Below are 22,365 nucleotides of genomic sequence, written 5' to 3' on the forward strand. Positions count from 1 at the left end.
TAATGGTTTATTGCATATATTTGTTGTATACAGTTAGTTTAGAAAAAGGGTCTTAGCTGCCTGAAACTAGACTTTTTGTTAGCACCAACTATTCTCAGGCCCCTGGCACTATTTTGTAGGAAAGGTGCTTATTAAAGATTCAGCTCAGTCTTTTAGTTAAAGATTAAGCTTATAGGATGCATGTTGTTTATTGATGAGTCTCCTGGGGTTTTTGGTTTGAGTTTGGGTTTTGGGTATTTTTCTTCTGTTGCCTTTGTTATTCATGACCACTTTATTCTCAGCAGTTAAATTCCTCCCTTGGGTTGTATTTTGGGTTTATTATGCATCTTTCATATGCATAATTTGAATTTTTTTTTTTGTTTGAATATGGAATAGAGGCTGATTTTTTTACTAATATCAGGAAAGTTTCAGCTCAGGGAAGTTTGCAATTTCCCCAATGCATGTTTTATTAAAAACCAAGGCTTTTGATTTAAAACACTTTTAAGTTATGCTGGTTTGTTGTGAGCTTTTGTTTCTCTGTGACATTATTTTAAATTTCTTTTTTTTTCTGTGTAGCAAAAAGCCTCCTTAAGTCCTCAGAAACAAAGTCCAATGGATAGTGAGGTAAGAGTCTAATAAGAGCATTAGTGGGGATGTCAGCACTTAAATTCTTAGCTCTCCATCAGAGTTATTTTCCTCATTGTGGAAAACACTTCAAAACTGGGTTATAGCATAGTTTTCACATGTTATTAAGCCTTGGGTTGGGGTTTTCTGCTTATGGGATCAGTCTAGTATTTCCTTCTGTTCATGTAGATTGCCTGTCCAAGTGTTTTGTTTTATTGTTTCTTGTACGTTTTCTGTGTTCTCTGCAGAAAATACATTTCATATTCCATTTTAACCTGCTCCTTATGAGCAGTACAGTTTATATTCTAACAGGAGTATTCAGTCAAGTTAGAGTTGTAGTCATTCTTCACTGATCAGTTTTCTCCCAGTTTCCCATTATTAGATCACCAGTTGTCCCAGAAATATTAAGCTTTAGAATTTTGAGGGCCATCAGAAAAAGTAATAAATTTTTTAAGTTTTTCTGCTATCGTTTGATAATAATATAGTTTTTATAACCAGGAACACTAATCATACAAGGCTCAGTCTTCTAAAATATACAGAGTTGAGCCAATGACATCTGTTCACTCTCTGCATCAGATTCCTGCATAGTGACAGCTCTTCCACTGCTTGCCATCCCCACTTTTGTCCAGAGAAAGATAATTCACTTGGTAATGTTAATTAGATCAAAACTTTTAATATCATAACAAATATGATAGTTCTTTAGCAGCATTTTCCAACTCTTTTTGTCAGAAAATTACCAAAATGTGGGGTAATTTAAATAGTTTTTACTCCTTTTTCTCCCTAATGTTTTTCTGTTCTTAATGTATTCTTTTAAAAGGTCTTTTGTTCTACCAGAGTAAGCACTGTGAATACATAGTTTTTTGTATTTGCTTGACACAACACAGAAAGCAGAATAATTGATTCCTTAAGTAATATGACTGCACTGTAATTCCTGGGTCACATGGCTGTGTATTCCTACAGAGTTACAGATAATTCATGGATTGTTTTAAAGAGCCTCTTAGTGCTATAAGCAAGCAGTACATGTTCCAAAATGTCTGTCTGTTCACATACCATGTGTTTGACATTGTGTGTGTTTTTGACATTGCTCCATCTCTCCCACCTCCCAGTGTCCCTTTCCATCCAGAAGGTCTCAGCATACTGATGATAGTGCCTTGTTAGTGGTAAGATCCTGCACGTAATGGCCTTTTTCTGTGGCAGATTCTAGAGCACAGAAATGACAACATGTTATGATTGTCTCAGATTAGAGCAACTGTTTTAGAGCTAATCTGAATAGCATAAAACATGACCATCTCCTTTGAAAAGTAGCTTAGCTGTGAACTATGATGTTGTGAATATATTGACACTTTTGCTGTCAGCCATTTGCTAATAAGACAATTACATTTTTCTTTAAAGTAATTAAAGCTTATATTTTGTTTGAGAGCAGAAGAAAATTACTGATAGTAAAGAACAGTTTCTAAAATGAAAAATTCACCTCTAGTTGTTATGGTTTGATTTTTTTTCTCCATTCAGCTTGCTTCCTAATTGATGTGCTCTTCAGTGTCAAGTAAGCGATTTTAGTGCTTAGTACAGCCTTCTACTTTAACTTGTCTGTGTCCTGCACATGGGGGTGAGAAATACTTGGCACAGGAAAAAAGTGTTCTACTTATGAATGCTATAAATCATGAAATAGTCCTCATATAGTTTTATTGTTTATTAGTGCAAGTGTCTTAAAAACCATCTATTTTGAACACTTACCAAAATAAAAACATGTATGCACATAATTCATGTTTTATGCTATTGCTTCCTTTTTGGCATCTTAGCAATGTAGCATAACTAAAAAATACAATTAATGTCATAATCCATGTCTGGAAAATTAAAAATATACCTGATCTGCCTGTTGTTGCATGACTGCATGCCTAGAATTTATTTTCTTGATTTATGTGCTTCCGTTATCTGCCTAGATTTTCTTTAGGCAGCACCCTTGGTTAGAATGTCTCTCTCCTGAACGTGTTGGTCAAGATATTTACTGTGTCTTTATTCAGACTTTTTGGGTCTCCTGCTTTCATAAGACTAGCACTTTGTGGGTGAGAAAGAAGGCTTAAAATGTTAGAGAGAAATTTAATAAATATGTGCCTGTTTAGAGAAATCACTATCAGTGAGCATATTAAAATGTGTTTTCATATTTAGATAATAAAAAACAGGAGAACTGCAGTGGTTTGGGTTAAGAGATGATTCTCTGTTGTCAGTGAATTCGTCTTTGGAATATATGTTAAAGATACCTGTAAGAACCTCATTTCTCTTTGATTGTGTGATCACATGACTTCTGTTGTAAATTAAGATACAGAATTCTCAGAAACTATTTTGAAACTAGCTTCCATTGCTGTTTGTTTCCTTTTTGTCTAACCAAGTTACATCCTTTCACTTCACAAAAAGAGTGACCAGGCTGGCAGGGAAGGATTGAAAGCAATAATTTCTCTGTTCATTTTTCTTTTGGTTCTTTGCTCTTTTCAGCAGCACTGAATTATAATAGAACATGAAATGCTGGGGGTTTTGATCCACAGCTCTGTTCTGTAGCAGAAATCCACACTGTGCCTAATGGTCACATATGCCAGGGTAGCTGTTTGTAGCAATTACTGTAACTGGAACATTACACCCATACTAGCTCATGAATTTGTACCATTTTTTGTTTCCACGAATGTATTTTATATGGTGTGGGTAAAAACTTGTTCAACATCAATGAAATGGTCATCAGTTTGCTTTGAAAAAAATTCTAAGAGTTTAAATTGCTTTTACCTTTTTATGTTCTATTGCACTGAATTTGACATTTTCCCTATCCTTCTGGGTTTGAAATTTAGCTAGGTCTAATTTCTGAGGACATAAGGAAAAGCTTTTATAAGTACTAAATCTAATATGGAGTTAGAAAGCAAGTGAGCTTTTATTTTACTACTTTGCTCCTCTGGCATTGTTACTGCTTTAACAAAAAATTTAAGTTGTGAATCTCCTTTTTAAAATCTTTAGTGTTTCTTTTGGTCATCTTATTGTTGTCTTTAATCACTAATTAAAATGTATTCATGTTGCACAGGTTACTCTGACCATTTCCTTCTGTTTATAAACAACGTCAGGACAGTTGGTTTGAAGTCCCAGAATGATTGCCTGTACCTTCTGTGAATGTTAATGGTTCCGTTTAGTTGTTGTTCCTTTTGCATACCTGTGATTAGAAGTGGAGTGTGGCTGTAGAACTTAATTGCACATGGTGGTGGATTTCTTTGGGTTGACCTGTGATAACCAGACTAAAATGTTGTTGAAGAAATGTAATCACTGGCCTCTCTGAGAAAATAAAAGTTTTATGTTAGTCATAACCTCTTGCTGTTCTCACAAGGATAGTTCCATTCACTACAACTGAGGTTACTTGTAGAGCTGGTATCCCACTTTCAGACTTGGCTAATGATATCAGCCTTCCTTGCTTTTAAATCTCATTTTTCTCCAAATATCATCTTCTCTTTTCTCCCATACTGTCCCTTACAAGGTTAGTACTATCAGAGGGGAAAAAAACCCCAAAACATTGTCTCTAACTGCTGCTCAGTTTCTCTGTTGCAAAGCCCACAAGGTACTTCAGAAGCATCAGGCAGCTGCTGTGACCTCTTCCTCTCACAACTTTTGTTTCATTCCTGCCTTGTGCTCCCTTCCTTGTGTTGTTTTCTTCTTGTGGTCTCAAATGTGGCCTGAGGCTGTCATGTTACTGTTAGCACATAGGATCTCTGAAACATTTCAAGTTAAGGCTAGGTTTAAGTTAAGCACCAGAGTGTTACAAATAATAATGGTATGGGTAAAGTAAGCAGGCCTTGACTTACACAGACTTTTACCCTGGAGTTTTCTCTCAGACCGTTGGCATTCATTTGTGTATTCAAATGTTTAATAACCGAATTCCCTTAAAATATCCTTATTTGGTTCATGCAGAGTTCTGGTTGGGCTCTCCTTTGGCGCTCCCTGTATCTGCAGTTGTTTCTGGCACAGGGAAATTTTTGTGACTTGAGTGCTAGACCTAAAGGCTGTGTGCAGCATGTGCAGAGGGTGGTGTAAGTCTGAATTGCAGCATCCTGGCTCCTTTAGTATTGTGGCTGCCTTTTCTCACAGTCATTCTTTGCCTCACTTCTTCCTTTCTTCCCTCTCTTTCTTTCCTTACTGTCCCTGACAGAATGGCTTTGAGCCTCTCTTTGTGTTTGAGATTGACAGTAACACCAATACCATTAAAAGGAGGCCAGGCACTCGCAAACAGGTGAAGAGCATGCAGTGTGGTGGTGTTGTGGTTGTCCCTCCCTGTGCTGTGCCGTGTCCCCCTTCCCTCTGCCCACTGCTGGGTACGTGCATTGTGACCACTTCTTGTTCGTCTGTGTCAAGCTTGCCCTGCTCTTTTCATACAGGAATAAGCAGATACATTGATGTTAGAGCCCACCTAGTTCTGGTTTATTTTATTTTTCTCATTTCCTATCTAATGTGTTGTCTAAGTCAAGTGATATTTGGAACTCTTAAAAATAAAAAAACCCCACCATTTTGGCTTTGCCCTGCTCTGGGGAAAGAGGCAGTTTTGAGGATCAGCTGTAAGTCTGCACAGAGTCTAAAGATGTTTGTGTTTAAGTTTTGCCCTGAGCATAAATCTTCCCTTCTAGTTCTTCTGGCTGTGCTGTTCTGAAGTGACAGAATAGTTGCAAAGGTTTTAAAAACTAACTCCCAAATGTGACTTTCACTGCCTGTATTTTCTAGGTGTCATTTGATGTTCTTTCCTGTGCTGAACTGCTGAACTGTCACTTTGCTATTTGAATGCTGTTTCAGAAAGTATAGTGAGCCATTCAGTCCTCAAATGTTAAAGTGTTGATGGTGCTTTCAGTCAGACACAGGATTTGGCCTTCTAGATCCACCTGTCAGTGACAGATGGGCACAACTGCAGCCCCTGTTCTATAAACAGGAAAAGTTGTTTATTTGGCTGGTTTTGATATTGGTCATTATTGAAATGTGACTGCACTTTATTTGTGGCAATGCTGTAAATCCTGACACTGGCATCTTCCCTGAGAGTGAGATTGCAGCCACAGAATCTCGTTTACTTTGTGTCTAATCACAAGGACCAGTTGTTAGTGTTTGTGGCAGATACAAAGTGTGTATTACTGAGCCTCTTGTGTATGGGTTTCTCTGATTTTTCAGACATGTATAACATCCTCAAAGCATTAAAAAGAAAGCTATTTATTTCTAATGGTGGCTTAGAATGGACTGTTGTAGGGTAAAGTTTCTTTTTTTCCGATGGCATAGGTGTTACTAAAGAAGCTTTTGCCTCACTTACTGTTCTTAGTTCTGTTTTTAATGTCACTGTATTATGTGTAAAAGAAGCACTGCACCTCCCAAGCTTATTAGTCAGAAAGTTCAGGAGAGTAGGAAGGCTTTAACTATAGTTCAGCAAGTATTGATGTGTTGCTTGTTGAGTGTTTCTGAGAATGTGATCGTGATCACCTCTTCATTTTTAATTTTGCTGCATTCCACCTTTGTGCATGACCTGTCAGCCACTCACTAACTCTGCTACTGCATTCTCTTTCTTTCTGCATTCAGTCACTCTCAGGGTTGAACCAAGAAAGCTGTGCTACTACCCTGCCTAGTGCCTCTACCTTCAGTCCTGTCAAGGTATCTCTTGCTATTATCATTCACCACTAGAGCCAACAAAAAAATCTCGGATCCACACATCTGTTTTAACAGGTGTTAGTCTGTCAGCATCTAATCAAAAGTTCAGGTAGGGTGTGAACCTGATTCACCTGATTAAACTGTAGAAGGTATTACCTCATCTTAGCTTTAGGCTGTGTCTGCAGGAGGCCTGATCTATAAAACATGGTAACCCGTCTCTGCTCCAAGGGGTTCTTGGTTGCCTTTGATGTTGCTTTTTCTGTACAAGATCATTTACTCTTGATCAAGTTGAGTTCATCAAAAGTACACTTGTATTCTTTGTCTTTTTGTTTCTCTTCTGTGGAAACTGCTGTGCTGAATGCATTCCTCACAAGAAATCATTAGTTTGTGTAAACACTGTGATGAAACCACAGTGTGTTTCACTGGGGACAGATGTTCAGTAAATAGCAGTTCTGCATTAGCAAAGGTGTCAAAGAGGTGTTTTGGTGTTCCTTATCGGGGCTGCTGTATTGCCAATTCTGCATGTTGCTTAATACCTGGTTTTTGCTGTCCCCTTTGCAAGGAGCACTTTTTCACTTTGGGTTGGAAGGAGGAGTTAACAACAATCTGTCATTGCATAGTCAGCGCTGTTTCATCATTCTTTTTCTTCTGGAAAAATAAGCAGTTGTGACATTTCTGTAGAAGAAAAAGTTTTGTCTCTGCAGAGATAAGACTTGGGGAACAACATACTGTGTTTTTTTCTTATTTCTGATTATTTTACTGAAACACATTTAGATGGATAGAGCTTTTCTTAAAACACAGAAAATGAAAATGTAGTCAAAGCTTTTCCAGATTAGGCCCATTTATACTCTCTTGCTTTTTTGTTCACAGAGTGATGACAGATCTACCATCTCCCCTGGCTCACCTACTGCTCAGACAGGTAACAGGGACAGGAAGAAAAATTCTGAAAAAAAAGATCAAAATGCCTGCTTGCTTATTTGTCCTATGAAGAGAGGGGAGCATCTGTTCCCACCTCTGTCTGTGGCACTGCTGTGTGTGAGAATTTACCCAGTTACTTGGGTCTCCTTAGAAAAACACAAGGGAAGAGACAACAGGGATGAAGTATGTCCTCAGGCAGAGCGCAGGGTTTGGCTGGTTTAGGCCTTCATACAGGCTTTGGTACACAGATGCATTCAGAGTCAGAACAGTTGTTGGAATTGGTATGTGGAATGTGCTTTGCATGCAAGTGTCCTTGGAAGCGCCTTTTCCTGCTCTGCTTTTATCATGCATGGCTGTAATTTATTTTGTCATTATTCCATTAAAATTTTTGGTTTGTTCTTTTTAATTACCACATTGCTGAACCCATTTCCTATTTAAACTCTAACCATTTCCTTCTTCCTTTCCTGTGCCTTTCCACATTTGTTTAGTCCACCTTTCCCCTCCATATCCTGGCCATGCAGCCCCGCCTTCCTATAGAAACCCTTCCCAGCGACCTGAGAGTTTCCTTTTCCGAACAGCTGTCAGGGATGAAGCAAAGAAAGGTAGGTTACATAGCTCAGAAATTAGCTAGTTTTGTCACATTATATTGACATCTGCATTACCTGGGGCTTGCAGTGTTTTGTTAGTTCAGGTCTTTATCATCAAACCACTTGCAGAATTCCATTTGTAGACAGATGACATCTACATTGTGAAGAAACAGGGTTTTATTTGGAGCTGTCCAATATTCTTTTGTCATATCTGTGGAAGTGTGAGAATTTGCTCTTACTGGTCTGCACTTACACGTTTGCCACACAAGCCTTCAACAGCCCAGTAGCCTGTAACAGAATTGCAGTTTCTGAAGAAAGAGAACTGTTTCAACATATTCCATGTGGCAAAACTTTGTCGTCATTTGTGCACGACCATTATCCAACAGAAAGGTCGGAATCTAAACAGTGAGGGAATTGTGTTGACACTTCTTTTAGGTTGGTAGACCATTAGTTTGATTAATAATCAAAGGAAAGAAAGAGGTTTGTGAAAGGAACTTTGTATGCGGTGCAGCAGTGAACAACATGGAGCCAAACCGTGCTTAGTGATTTTCTTTCCTTCATGCTGCTGTTTTAGCTGTTGCTTCATCCTCTACCTGTGCCTTGTCTCCTGCTAATGATTCTGCAGACCCTCGAGTGAGACAAAACTCCAAACAGCGGGAGGAGGAGCTGGAGCTGATAGAGCAGCTACGCAAGGTAAGTACTGCCAGGAGCCAGAATGTGGACGTCGCAGTAAATGCGCTTTGTGACCCTGCTAAATCTGCTTTTGTCTTGTGGACCAGTTTCACTGAACCAATATGGGGCACAGTTGACTGAAATTAAATGGTGTGATACAGTCTATGTAGTTCTTTCAGATGCGTGCAGTGGTGTTCACTTGGTTGATTGTGGTAGATAAAGTCAGCTTCAAATTCTGTAAAATAAACTATGTCGACTCCTGCTCCTAAATGTCCAGTGAACTCTGCTTTTAAAATGACTGTGTGCTTCCTTTCTTCCTTATCAGCTTTCACACTTGTAAGGAGCTCTCTGGAGAGTTGTCTTTACTGTCCCCTTTTAATGTCTTTTTTAAAACTCCTTTTTGCTGTAAAGCTGACAGAAAAGCAGATGGAGTGCAGAGACTGCTACCAGTCGTGCTGACAGCATGGTTTCCTTGTGTGCTCTAGATCGGTCTCTTGATTCTTGCCTTATCCTTAGTTAAGTGCAGAACATTTGAGACACAAATGTTTCTTATATTTGTGCTTTTTGTCTGCCCGAGGCCACCACAGTCCTGGTTCATGCCCAGGCACAAGGACAGTAAACAGGAATATTGAAAATGCTGCATGGCATTAAGGTGCCGTGCTCTGCTCTGCTTTGCCCCAGACTTTTCTGTAGAGCATGAAGGGATTCTGTGAGGTGCTGTGATTAATTGCTTGGATTTTCCCAATAAATAAGAATTTCCTTATTGAAGCTAATCTTAAAAGCCATAAGCATCCCAAATGGACAGAGAAAATTCCCTCTCTTTGTGGGGGAAGTGTTGAAGTAAGGACAATTTTCTTTTCTCTAAAAGGAGAAAGGTTACCTTAGATAAAACAAAACTTGGTGGTGTTTGCAGACCCTCTCTTACATTATCTCAGATTGCTTTTTATGTAGTCTGTCTCTTGTTCTGCTCCCCAGGTAAGCCTAAATCTTTTTTTAATACTTAAAAATATAGATACAGTATTACAACTTGACGACATTCACACAGCATTTTAAATGAGTTTGAAAGCCTGAATTAAATTTTTATTCATTCTCTTAAACAAATGCTATCTACCTTCTTTTTAAAGGACTGCTTATGCCAAATAGTTCAGTTTTTATTAAAAGGCAAAAATATTGTCTTGTCTTTTGTTAACTGTGTTGTCCTCCAACCCACAGTTATTTTCACTTCCCTTGGCAGAACTGTTCTCTGAGAATATGTAGGGTTAGGAATACTGTTCCTAGATCCTGATTTCCATTATTTTTGAATAATGGTTGTACTAGTTCACTGTGCTCTACAATGAAAACTGCTCTTCATTGAACTCAATTGCTCCCAGACTGTGGCCAGCCCTGGGCCACAGCAATGCGCAGGGCTTTCCTTGGGGTTATTCAGAAAGCTGGTTGGAAATGCCATGAGGATGGACAGAGTTGTAACGCAGGAACTCTGCCTCGTACAAAGTGTTGTGCAGAATGAACCGGCTGGAGGAATGCATCTCTCAGCTCCCACGTGTGTCCCTGTTGGTTTCCCACAGAACATCGAGTCGCGGTTGAAGGTGTCGCTGCCCAGCGACCTCGGGGCGGCTCTCACGGACGGCGTCGTTCTGTGCCACTTGGCCAACCACGTGCGGCCCCGCTCTGTCCCTAGCATCCACGTGCCCTCACCTGCTGTTGTAAGTGTGTAACAGTGACACTGCTTTATAGCTGTCCAAAGTGATATCCTGCAAAGTCCTGTAATCCAGACAGACACTGAACTCAGCATTCTCCTCAGTAAATGTATGTGACAAAAAACTGTCTGTGCTGTTTAAAAAAGGTCTGTAGTGTCACTTCTGGCAGATTGTAAGGAAATGTTAACATTTTCATGTGCTCCCTAAGCATGTTAACTTCAAAACTAGTGAAATAAGATACAGTTCAGCATGAAAACTGAAATAGGATATTTTACAAAATGTCTGAGAAGTTCAGGAAGACGTAGTAGGGAATTAAAACAAGTAGGATCCCACTACACAAGACAGTGAAACAGGCAGAGACCAAGTTGATTCCTGTATCTACTTCACAGCACAACAAATTCTTCTGCTTAGGAATTTTAGCAGAACACACTCAAGCTACTTGGAGAACAGCATCTCCTGGAACAAAACAAATCCAGTCATAGCTTTGTAATAACAGGAAAGAAAGGTGGCTGTGTCTGGGGACTATTTAGAGGAGGTAAGTATTGCTGTCTATTATGTAGGGAAAGCACAGAATTAGAGAAAGGTCAAAATCTGTGAGATAACAACAGATTATTTATCCAGTCTGTGTTTGTGGAAGTCAGAAAGTTCAGTGAAAATATTTAGGATCAGCCACTTGGAAGTAATGTGGACAGGCAGATTGCTTGTTATGCACCCTTAAATTGTATGAATAAGGAAAAAAAAACTGGAGATTGTTCCTTGGGGTAGAAGTTGAAACATGCACATAAATCTTCACTTATCCTTCTTTTGGAGTGAGTCTTCGTGTTGATTGGAATTTGAACTGGCACTTCCAGGGCTGCCAAGTGTGTCATTGTGGCTGTATCCCTGGCACTGGATGTGACCAGGCAGATGGCCCCATTATTTTGAGAACGACTGAACTGGATGCACCAACATTTTAGGCAGATTGTGGGACCATTCCAAGTAAAGGCAGGGAGCCACTGCTCAGCAGACTTGCATCAGTGAGATCTTTTCAATGGCCTGGTTTGATGTGCAGCTGAATGTTCTGTGTTAGGAATTAAATCATGGCTTTGTCATGTGAATCCCAAGGAGGAGGCAGCCTTGAGTCTCGTGCTCCAGGAGCAGATGAGGCATCATGTCATGCCCCAGGCACAATGTGATCTTTGTACTCACTTGGTCCTTCGGGATAAAGAGGCCAGTGCTGGCCTTTAACCTGCTTCCTTGGTGGGGAAACACAGCACGTGAAGGGGACAGAAGAAACCCCATTACTTATGGAAGTGTCAAACACATGGAGGCTGCTGCCTGCTGCTCCAGTGTGTGTTCAGAGGAGCAGGGAGCTTGTGTCTCTTGAACCAGAAGAGAGTAAGTTTTGAGAGCAAAACAGAGCCTGTGCTGTGGTATGTCTGAAGAGGTGTGAAAGCTGACTGCAGAAAAAACCTCACTTGAAAAAATGCCAGTGAGTGCAATTCAAACAGCTCCATCAAACACGTCTACAAGAGGCTGACAAGAAGCAAGCTTCACTTCCAGTTTTCTGACATTATTTTTTGGTTTCATCTAGCCTTTATTTTTTTTCTTCTTTTTTTAATTGAAGTATGGTTTGATATTTATATATTTTTGCATTACAGTAATCCAGAACAGACTCTAGATTGCTTTATGTTATGGAATTGCTCTGAAATCACAGCATGAAAGCCATGGATGTGCATTTCATCAAAAGACATTTTTAAAATGATCATACTGTAGTCACTAAAAGTGTTAGCCAGTTTTATATAACACTGTGTATATAAATACTGCAGGGCTTAGAATTGTCCTTTTTTTTAAATCATCCAGCATTCATAACTTAGCTTTTCATAAAACAGCTTTGAAAACTGGGATGGTTTTCTAAGAAAAGCAAACTTTAGCAGAGTGTGCTTTGAATTAGATGAGCTTATGTCAGCGCCGTGTTTTTGGCAAAGAAATTTATTATGAGTTTTATTTAAATAAAAAATAAAAATCTTTTAAAACCTTGCCAGTTAAGAACACTGTATGCCTTTGCTTCTTTGCAGCCTAGACTTACAATGGCAAAGTGCAGACGAAACGTGGAGAATTTCTTGGAAGCTTGCAGAAGGATTGGAGTGCCTCAGGTATGTATTTCTGCTATCCTGATACAATGTTTCAGATGCAGTTTTGTCTGGTCCTTCAGAAAATAAAACATTCTTTGGAAGATTGGATTAAAACAAAATAATTAAAAGTTTAGAAGGGTCAGGTACAAACTGTTCTGCAGTATGGATCAGACTTACCTTGCATGGTCTTCCAAAGTAAAATGAAGCCAGATACAGTTTATCAGAGTGTAGTATATAGAGTTCATATTTTAGTACAGATTCATGTAACTATTGTTCCTCAAATTCATAATAGCTGATGGACTTCAAGTCTGCCTTTAGAACTGGTGGGTCCTATAAAACCAGTTACATTTTCTCAATATTAAATATGTGACAGCTTAAAAGTGGGATAAAATCTGGATGATGGTTTGCACATGGTTTTTTTTTTATCTCAAAGCTTTTCATATCTTTCACAATAATTCTCTTACATGAATGTCTTTACTGTCTTACCAACAAGTCACAGAATTATTGGCCTTTCTCTGATGATAGCTGTCTTTGCTTAGTTCCTACTTTTGCTGTGTTCCAGTGGTAGAAGTCTGTCTTCTGGTATTCCTTGTCCCCTTTTGAAACTTGTAAGATCTAGGAGGTGAAAACACATGAAATAGTCTTGTTGGTCCAGTTATCCTGTTTGATGCTGTCCTGTCCTTTGCACTTTGTCTTATTCAGCGGCTGTCTCAGTACAAATAGTTTTAATACATTATATTTTTCTTAATTTCCCTTCCAGTGCACTAATTGATTTGGATTTTTACACTGCTGAGCATTGGTGTTTCTGTTGTAGGTGCTGGTTTCTTTTGTATTGTGAAAGGGAGAAGTAGACCCCGTAACTCATTTCTCAGCTACCTCTAAAGGCAGTTCTTGAGTCATGCAGGATTTTCTGGTGTTTTCAGATCACTTGCAAACATTTGAGTCACTGGGATTTTAGGATGACTTGTTTATTGAGCTGCCTGGCAATTTCACATGGCTCAGTGGTGAATCGTGTTGGAACGGGCTAGGGAATTGTAAGTTAGTGCTGGGAGATCCTGCACTGCTTTGGTCTCCTAAGAAACTTTGGACTTTTAATCCCAGCAGAACTGCATAGAAATTCATCTGGGGCAAAATTGTGCAGTTCCATCCCAGCTTCCCTATTTATAGTTCCCTCAAGTATGAAGATAAAATTTTTATGGGATTGCAGTACAAAGCAGATCACTGGAATGACCCACAATTAAAAACAAACAAACACAAAGGCCAATCAAGAAAAAGTCCCCTGTAAACCCAGGCTGCTCCATCTGCTACCCCTACTGTGAAGGGCCCTCTTATTTTTCTCATATATCTTGTTTTAATGTGAAAGAGTTCAAGGAGGGTCTCTCTGGGAAAACTTAGAAAAATACCCCTCCTGAATGCCAAAGCTGCTCTCACATGTCTGCATTACAACTCTACTGAGATGTGAACATAAGATACCTGTATGTAAGAATGGTGGGGTGGCCTAGTATGTTTTTCTTGAAAAGTTGCCTGCAGGTTTTTTATTTCATTTCAGTTCCAATTACAGAAATAAAAGGCTTTCTGAAAGCATAGATCCATGTAGGAATACTTGCCTTCTAAGGGAAGGCTACTTTCAGAAAGGGCTAATTACAGGCACCACAGCAGAGCAGCAATTTCTGTGGGACTTTGGTGGTTTTAAAGCCCTTGGATCAAAGGGAACCCTCAGCTGAACAGGTTGATCCATGCATCTAGATTTCACTGATTATTAGCAGTTACCTGTGGGAAAGGGAGACAAGAGATAACACAATGGGAATAGTTAGAGAAGTCTTAAACTAATTTAGTAATAGATATTTCTGCAGGATGCTGCATTCAAGCATCGGTTACACATAAATAATTCCTTGTCCTGCTGTTTTCATTAAGTTACCTGTGAAGGCTGAACTTTGGTGAGTACCCAGTGCCAGCAGCATCTCAGACACCTGAAACCTCTTCACTTCTGGAGAAAAATGGGTTTCACTAAGGCTTGTGTAAACTGCTGTTTTTAACAACAAGGAATAGTTACATGTTGTAGCTGTAGAGGTGACAGGCACCTCACTGAACACTAAACACTGACATTGAGTTCTTTGCAGTGGGAGTCATGCAGATTTCTATGTGAGAATTAACCAGCTGTGATGTGCTTCTCGAATGTGTAGGTTGTATCTGAGATGTCTGATAACTGCTTTGTGGATGTTGCTATGGCTAACTGACTGACCTTTTTTTTCTGTCTGTTTTCCCTTCCTGCTCACACACTCTGGACAGGACAATCTTTGTTCCCCTTCTGACATTCTCCAGCTAAACCTCAGCGTTAAAAGAACAGTTGAGACTCTTCTTTCCCTGGGGACAGATTCAGAAGAATCCAGTCTTGTGTCCCTTTCCGTTCAGCTCTGGGGCTTTGTGGTGTTTTACTGTACTCTAATGCTAACGCTCTGTATGTTCTATCGCTGGGTCTTTTTCCTCTAGTGAAGGATAGTGGTGCTGCTTCCTCCCTCTGTCACTCCAGTGCTTGGGAACAGATTCTGGGCTTTGCCAAGACTGTGTGTATGAAGTGCTTTGTTTCCCACGGATGGGACAGAGGTGACAAGTATGATGTGCAAACACATTGGTGCACCCACACCACCATCCGTGACCCAATTCTCATTTGTATTTGCTGTGTCACATTGAGCAGATGAAATGCTTTACAAGGGAGGAGGAGCTGTCCCTGGGCTCGAGCAAGGGCTGGGGTCAGGACACATGGTGCATGCTGTTGTCTGCTGACCAGTGGTGTAGTGAAAACTGCAGTGTCAGTTTGTGCCTCTGTTCCCCCATCTGTATAATGGGAATTGCAACCACTTTGGTAAAGTGCTTGAGGATTATCTGATGAAAAATGTTAAACAATGTGAAGTATTTTTTTCAATGTCAGTGTTCTTGATGAGATCTTGCAGTCTTAGGAGACATGGTCTGGTAAGTGTTGTCCACAGAACTTTCTAGCTGTATTTTTTTTTTACCCCAGTCCTTTATCCTGCTTCTGAGAGCATTTGATTTCTCAAATTTATAGACTCTGCTGTATTACTCTGAGACAGGATTTTTAAAACAGCTGTCAATGAATCCTGAGATTCTTGAACTTTATAACAGTTCAAGCAGAAAAATTTCAGAGAAATTCATCCTCAACAGCTTTAAGATAAAAGTTTTCTGGCACAGAAAGAAAAATCTTTAAGATTATGTCAGGTGCTACAGAATGCCACAGCATTTTACTGTGCTCTGGATAAAACTTACAAAAACTTGTTGAGTTGCCACTTGATCTGGGGCACCCCAACCCAAGCTTGTTCCATGCTTATTCCCTTCTTCCTCTTACCCTGTCATTTTCAGAAACACTTGTAATCATGCAATTGCACAAATATAAGTCCCGGCTGCACAAGCACTCTTCACTATTTTACAAAACTCAGGTAGTCTTCCATAAAGCTTCACAGCCTTTCCCCCTCCCCAGGGAAAGCATCCTGGTGCTTTAATGCTTTAATGTCTCAGGGACACTTCAGAACTTCAGGGCACTCCCCATGTGTGTAACAGACCGTGTCTCCTCAGAGTGGAGATCGATTCAGGGAGCTCTGCTCAGAGACCAGTGACAGGTAAGTGTTCAGGACATGGCTGTTCCAAATGTGTCTTCAACAAATTTCTGTTAAATCTGCAAGTGCAGTAAATGGCTCAGAAGCCCAGTGCAAGTGGTGTTGGCATTCCAGCCATAACCTGGAACACCTCTGAAGTACAGTTTAAGGTACACAGGAGTTCAGTTGCAAATGTGGTCACTACCAGTAAGAATGTGTTACGTGTATGTGGATCTCACAAGCTCTTGTACCATGAAGTGAGTATTTATCAAAGGAGCAAGTAACAGAGCTGCTGCCTTCTGTCCAAGTCACACAAACTGTTCTGTCCAAGCCAAACATCACCGAGTAAAGAAGGGACCTTTGACAGGGGGAGATTGTTTTATATTTGAGTAAGCTGTTTTTGCACTGCTTACTGGTGTGAACTAAAATGAACTCAGTTCCTGTGTTTCTTAACTTCTAATGAACACTGTGATAAAAGCTGCAAGGGGTTTTACACTAACAGTGCCTTCCAGTTTTTAAATTTTGTTTGTCATTACTGTGTGTGGTATGGAGTCATTCCAAAGCTTTTCCCCCTTATCTGTTTGCATACATAAGAAAAAAGATAAGGCATATTCACTCAAGTTTACAAGTATTTTCTCAAAAAGCACACTTTTCTCAAAGTAACACACATTTGCTGGAAGAAAAATGTATTTTAGCCTGAGCATATGGCTTTCTGTAAGAATTGCAGTTGGGGCTCACTTGTTTTCTCTCTGCTCGGAGCTTTGCGGGAGGAGTGTTGGCTGCCACTGTTGAAGGATTTCTTTAACCTCAAAAATCAGTAAAGACTCAAGGAGTGGAGAAATGCCAATTGATATGAAAATAACACATGAAAAATAGTCTCTGTAGCTCTATAGGAAGGACACACTTGGGTTGTTTTCTGCGGATACAGAGAACTGTTGGACATGTATCCTGACTGTTGCGGAGTGAGGATGGCCAGGAGGTGCCAAGGACTTCTGTAGGATGAGGCTTTAAATACATCTTAGACTGAGAATAGCACAACTATTAATAAACACTTTGAAACCTCTTTTTGCATTTTGCGTATTACTGTTATTCCTCAGGATGATTTTGGGGGCCGCCCACTAAGCGGGGGCACTTCGGGGAGGTGAGTGAGTGGTAGTGACTCATTCCCTGCTCCACAGCAGGGCTTCCCTCACCGCTGTAGCTGAACAGGCTTGTCCCAGGAGGACTCTCCAAAAGGTGTGATTTGGAAAGGAAGCTGTGGTTCCTCTCCTGCTCTGTGTTGTAGCACATTGATCATATTGAGGCAAAGCTTCCCCCTCCTCACATTCATCTGTTTTGGTTTCATAAACTGCTGCCATCTCAGCGTGGGCAGAGATGGAGGACAATTTGCTATTCCCCTTTCCTCCCACAATCCTTTTTCAAATTCTTATTTGTAGAAAAAGAACACAGAGATTAGCCCAAGGCCACCTTCCATGAATAGTCAAGGTCATGGTTCCTTTGTCACAAGCAGAAATCTCATGTCCTACCCCTGTGTGTGTGTGCTGCCTGTCCATAACATTTCATATTTCAGTCACCTTTTGCTTAAATTTTTTTTCTTTTCAGTTGAGTGGTTTTCATCCATTTTGTTTTTGTCTTTGTTTTGTTCCCCATTCAGGAGCAATTATGTTTGCCTCTGCATATTTTAGAAGAGAAGGGTTTGACACAGGTAGCTGTGACTGTCCAGGCGCTCCTGGAGCTGGCACCCCCAAAGCAGCAGCCACTTCACCACTTGTCTGCTGTGTAAAGACCTCCGGGACCTTTTGGGTTACCTTGGCTAAGCAGAAGGACCTGAAGACTTTACTGCCCATGCAGTGCATCCAAACACACAGAGCTCTGTTCTAAGGAAATGAGTTTTCGTGATTCCTGACAGGAATGTTTTACTTCATTTCTCCATTTTTTTTGGAGATCACAAGAGTTTCCAGTAACATTTTTTATTATCAATATTTTTGCCTCTTATTTAAAAAAAATGAGAGTTCACTGGGAGGAGGGCAGGGAATTCCAGTGGCTGGCTGTTGGAGCCAGCTGTAGAAACTGACCTTGCAGGATGAAGAAATGGGTTTAGAGTTTGTAAAGCAGTTCCTAGGGGAATTTGTAAAAAAAGGGTGTTGCTGCAGTGGGCACACAGGGAATTAAATTTCATTCCTTACCCACAGGGTAATGGTGTTTCTTTGCCTCCAAAGAATGGTTATTTCTATTATTTTAAAAATTGCATCACACAATCTTAACCTGCAGTGTTTGATAACAGGGTCAAACCTCACACAGCTGTCACTTGCATTGGCATGTCTTCATTACTGAAAATTGAAGGAATAAAACACTTTTTTTTTTTTTTCCCAATGGAAAAATTACTGCATGTTTTCTCTACCAGAAACACTTTAGTAAAAGATACTAAGTCAGCTCTGTGCAAATGGGATTAATCCCATCAGCATTCTTGCTGGGTTCACTTTCTGTTTGGGTTTTAACATGTCTAAGCACTTTTCCAACAGCAGTGGAGGGAGATCTCCACTGTCCTCACATCCCTTTCTGGTGGTTTTGTGGGATCACCAGAATCCCATGCCTTTCCCTGCAATGGGAACAATGCCAGCCTGCCCTGCTGGTCATTAGAAGCCCAGTACCAAGTAATACATTTATGAGGGGCTGAAGCATCCCTGCAGGCACAGAATGGATCATGTCACGAGCACAGTTCCCAAGTTCCCCAGGTGGGCTGGCTGTTGTCAGAGCAGCATCTGTGCTAATGTAGCTCTGAAGGGTTTGACAAGGATTTCAGTAAAACCCTTTATTCGTTGGAATTTACTATGTAGAGAGATGTTTTACAGAAGTGCTATTCTTTCATTCCTCTTTTTCTTAACTTAAAAATGGAAATTCAGTGTACAGGAGTGGGAGAGGCAGCTGACAAGTTTTGTTTTCCTGGAAAGCTGATGTGCAAAATAAAGACGGGTCCCTATGCTCTGGTCCTCCTGACAAGGCCAAGCTCACTACCAGGTCAATTAACAATACTTTTCTCTCCCCCACAAAAAGACCTCAGAAAATCCAGCTCTCCACTCATGCAGTTCCTTTGTCAGGTGTTGCCCAATTTAAAGCATCCCTGAACACTATGCTACTACTCCATAGTGCGTGAGGGTTCTGAAAGCAGCTCCACGCATCAGCCGTATTCCACCTGGGGATACATTTGAAAGAGAATACACCGAGAGGATTTTATGCAGATAAAGGAAGATGAAATGTGAACAAATTAGCTAAAAGTCATTTTTGCAGAAGTAAACCTGCTGTGGGAGCTGCCAAGGACAGGTCTTAGCTGCATTTTTCCCCTTTTGATTTGCAGTTTTGTTTCCATTTTGTTTTGCTTCATGTATTTCTTTCAAGAGCCATTGTGGTGATTGATGAATCACCTATTTCACATAATTATTCCAGTTGCTTCTTATTGGCATTGGTTGGTCACATTGTACGTGAAGGAGAACACCTGGAGGGTGTTTAAAAGTCCCCAGCTGCAAAGAGAAACCTCCTCATGCTGGGTAAGCACAGCGCCCTGAGCCCTGCAGGGCGTGGATGTGCCCGGAACTCACAGTACCCACTGGAAGAGCAGCTCCACTCAGGCATTCTGTCCCCCTTAAGTAGCTCTTGTTTCACTTAATGCCATTGGTGAGCAGCGCTGGCCATTCTTGCAGGGTTACACAGACGTGTCTGAAGTGTCTGCTGCAGTTCGCTGGGGGGAAGGGGCTGCCACTTGCAGGCAACACCTCAGACACAGACAGAGTGTTCCTGGTGTGTTTGTCTCTGCACGTAATTTGAGAGAGAGGGAGGCACTGGCTTCATCTTGGTTTCCAGCACTAGGTCAGCTGTACTGTTACAGGGACACGTTGCATTTAGCAGCACACCCATCATGGGCTATTTAAATACCCCTGTTTGAAGAAAACCATTCCCTTCCTGGAATTTCGAGGGTGTGGTGATTGCTCCAGCACTTAAGGAAAATGAAACTTAACAGTATTCAGGTTGGTGGAAGCTTTTTCATTTAATTAACAGTAGTTTTTAATGGGTGGGGGCTCGAGTCTGGCCTGCAGGAAGGAGCCGTTTCCTATTGCTATGTGTGGGTCACAGCTGTGAGGGGCTCATGGCCACCTGTGGCTCACAGCCACGGCTCAGCACGAGCCAGGCCTGGGGAAGGGCTGTGGCTGGAGGCCAGGCAGGCACAGGGTCCCTGGAACTGAGTACTTCATTGTGAGCGACGTTCACTCTGGCAGTTTCCGTGTAGGGAATCGTGTTAGTTTGACATGATCCTGTGTTTTCAGGCTGGCAAGCACTAAATCTTGTCCAGATGCTTAGGACAAAAGTCCAAACCTGAAGTTTCATCATACGGTTTCTTTAATGTGTTACACCAAACCCACTTCAGTTCTCTATTGCAAAATGGGTTGGGATTTTTCAGTGTAGTTATGTGCAATTTTTGTTGTATCCCATGAAAAGAATATTTGAAAGAAAACATGTATAAAGTTCTATTCTGTGTGTTAAAGCAAAGATTGTCTTTCCTCTTTGGGGCATTTGCGTTGGAGGATGTGGGAGGGATCCACCTCAGTGTTCTGTGCTGCTGGTGTTCCTACACTATCTCCATGGTGTGACACTCCATCCTCAAACCTGGCAAGCCCTGAGCAGTGTCTGAGGCTCTGCAAGGTCACACACTCCAGGTGGAGTCGCTCAGGCACTCGGGAGCCCCTGATGGCACTGGGGGGCTGGGGCAGAGCAGCTGGGGGTTCCCCCTTTGAAGGAGAGGCTTTTGTAAAGGCCCCGCCCCTGGTGTCCTGCTTAAAATCCATCAGGGACAAGCACCAGAGCACCTCTGTTCTTGGTAGTAACAGGATGGCAAATGGTATTCTTACCCCTTTATGACTATAAATGGTTCTTTGAAAAACTGTTTTAGAAACAGAGGACTTGTAAGGTGAATTTGGACATCTGAAAATCCTTTTGTATAGATACTGTGATGTTCTACAAAGTGATCTAATTTTGTTATTTCTGAAAACAGTGTAAACGTGTAAGTAATAGAGTAAAGGATTTTAAAGCTTCATCCCATGCTGTATGTCTGTAAATACATTCCATAATTTCTGTTACATATAAATGTGTCTGAATATTGTATATTTTAAATCGCCTGTATTCTGCCAGTAGTGTGACCTTCTAGCACATTGATAATATAAAAGGAAACCATGAGTATTTGAAATAAAGTTTTAAAACTTACATGAATTGCAGTGTTTCTTCCTGCTGTTTTTCTGTTGCGTCAACAAAAGTTCCATCCTCTGTGTCAGGTGTTTATTCCCCTTCCACATCATCCCAGTTGGCATTTGATGGACCTACTTTGGTTTTCTACTTTTCGTAGTTAACCAGGACAGGAAAATTCCAGCATTTTTACACATACTCTGCAGCCACATCAACAGCTTTTTTGGGGGGTATTTTTAACCTTCCCCAGACACTCATTTGGTACAGAATCCTTTGCTTCTTCCTCCATGGCCTCTTGTTTTTTCCTTCTCTGTGTAAATTACACATTCTGGGTTTGGGATCTCCTGCTGCCAGTCCTGTTGCTCCTTGTTCTCATCCTTTGCTTTTGGCCTGTCTTGGGTTTGAAGTGTAAAATTCACACCCCTGCTTCCTGACCCCGCTGCATTTGAAAGGTTTATTCTTAGCCAGAATGTTTAGTCCCCTTTTCATCTCTCCTCATCACTAGTTTTACTATTTTTTTAAATATAAAAATGCAAAGTCTAGAAATTGCCAGAGATCCACAAACCCTCCCTGTCTGTGTTACCCCTGTGATGCTCTTCCCTGCTCACCAGGCTGCTCCAGCATCCTTGTCTGACCTGGTGACTCTGTCAGCCACTGGGGACACTCCATTACTGCTTCTCTCAAGGCTGCCCAGCTCTCTTCAGGTATTTATTTCTCCCCCTCAATCTAAAGCTTCCTCCTAACCAGCTTCCCAATCTCCAGCCCTTCTTCTGCATTTAATTCCCAGGAAAACCCTCTCCATGGGAATTTCCCTGTAGGAAATCCCATGGATGTACATTTTGATCCCATTTCTCCGCAGCTGGAAAAATGGAGCAGTACAACCATGGCACAGTTCCTCAGAAGTGATGGGTTTGAGACTCTGCTCCCTGCTCCTGTCCCTGGATGTGCCAGCCTGTTTGCTTGGCAGCTGCACAGCCCAGGCACAAACTCTGCTGTGGTTTCTGTGGAGCGAGGGAAGGCTCATTCAGAGAGCAGCGCCCTGGGACGGGACAGTGCAGCCGAGGAGGCCAGGAAGAGCTGGATGGGTGGCACTGCGGTCACAGTCTCCAGGCCAGAGTGTGTGGCAGGTCACAGGGTTCAGTCAGGTTACACACCAGTGTTACAGTGGGGATACTGCAACACGTGTATCAGACGACGAGTCCCGTGGAAAAGAAATATACATGGACCTATTCTTGCTAGATGTTTCAGAGATGTTTATTTCTCCAGCTGCATGGCCGGGATCTGCCGAGGA

The 22,365-nt window shown here is 41.1% G+C and overlaps 1 protein-coding gene across 13 annotated transcripts in view; it reads left to right on the forward strand.

The window, feature by feature from the left end:
• Window positions 1-21,101, forward strand: part of LRCH3 (leucine rich repeats and calponin homology domain containing 3) — a 62,700-nt gene extending 41,599 nt beyond the window's left edge. For 3 of the 13 annotated variants that reach the window (XM_042042676.1, XM_042042684.1, XM_042042681.1), the window contains 10 exons: window positions 556-603; window positions 1,710-1,763; window positions 4,778-4,858; window positions 6,178-6,249; window positions 7,117-7,165; window positions 7,653-7,766; window positions 8,326-8,444; window positions 9,989-10,126; window positions 12,178-12,255; window positions 14,524-21,101. In XM_042042676.1, coding sequence (XP_041898610.1) covers window positions 556-603; window positions 1,710-1,763; window positions 4,778-4,858; window positions 6,178-6,249; window positions 7,117-7,165; window positions 7,653-7,766; window positions 8,326-8,444; window positions 9,989-10,126; window positions 12,178-12,255; window positions 14,524-14,724 — 954 coding nt within the window. In that variant the 3' untranslated portion in view covers window positions 14,725-21,101. The remainder of the gene's footprint in view (window positions 1-555; window positions 604-1,709; window positions 1,764-4,777; window positions 4,859-6,177; window positions 6,250-7,116; window positions 7,166-7,652; window positions 7,767-8,325; window positions 8,445-9,988; window positions 10,127-12,177; window positions 12,256-14,523) is intronic. The other 10 variants (XM_042042679.1, XM_042042677.1, XM_042042685.1 and 7 more) reach the window with 10 other exon arrangements.
• The last annotated feature ends 1,264 nt before the right edge of the window (window positions 21,102-22,365 follow it).

The sequence above is a fragment of the Corvus kubaryi genome, unplaced genomic scaffold (genome assembly GCF_017639235.1).
Source record: "Corvus kubaryi isolate FWS band 111438036 unplaced genomic scaffold, C.kubaryi_AGA036_p1.0 37397, whole genome shotgun sequence".
Taxonomy (NCBI): Eukaryota; Metazoa; Chordata; class Aves; order Passeriformes; family Corvidae; genus Corvus; species Corvus kubaryi.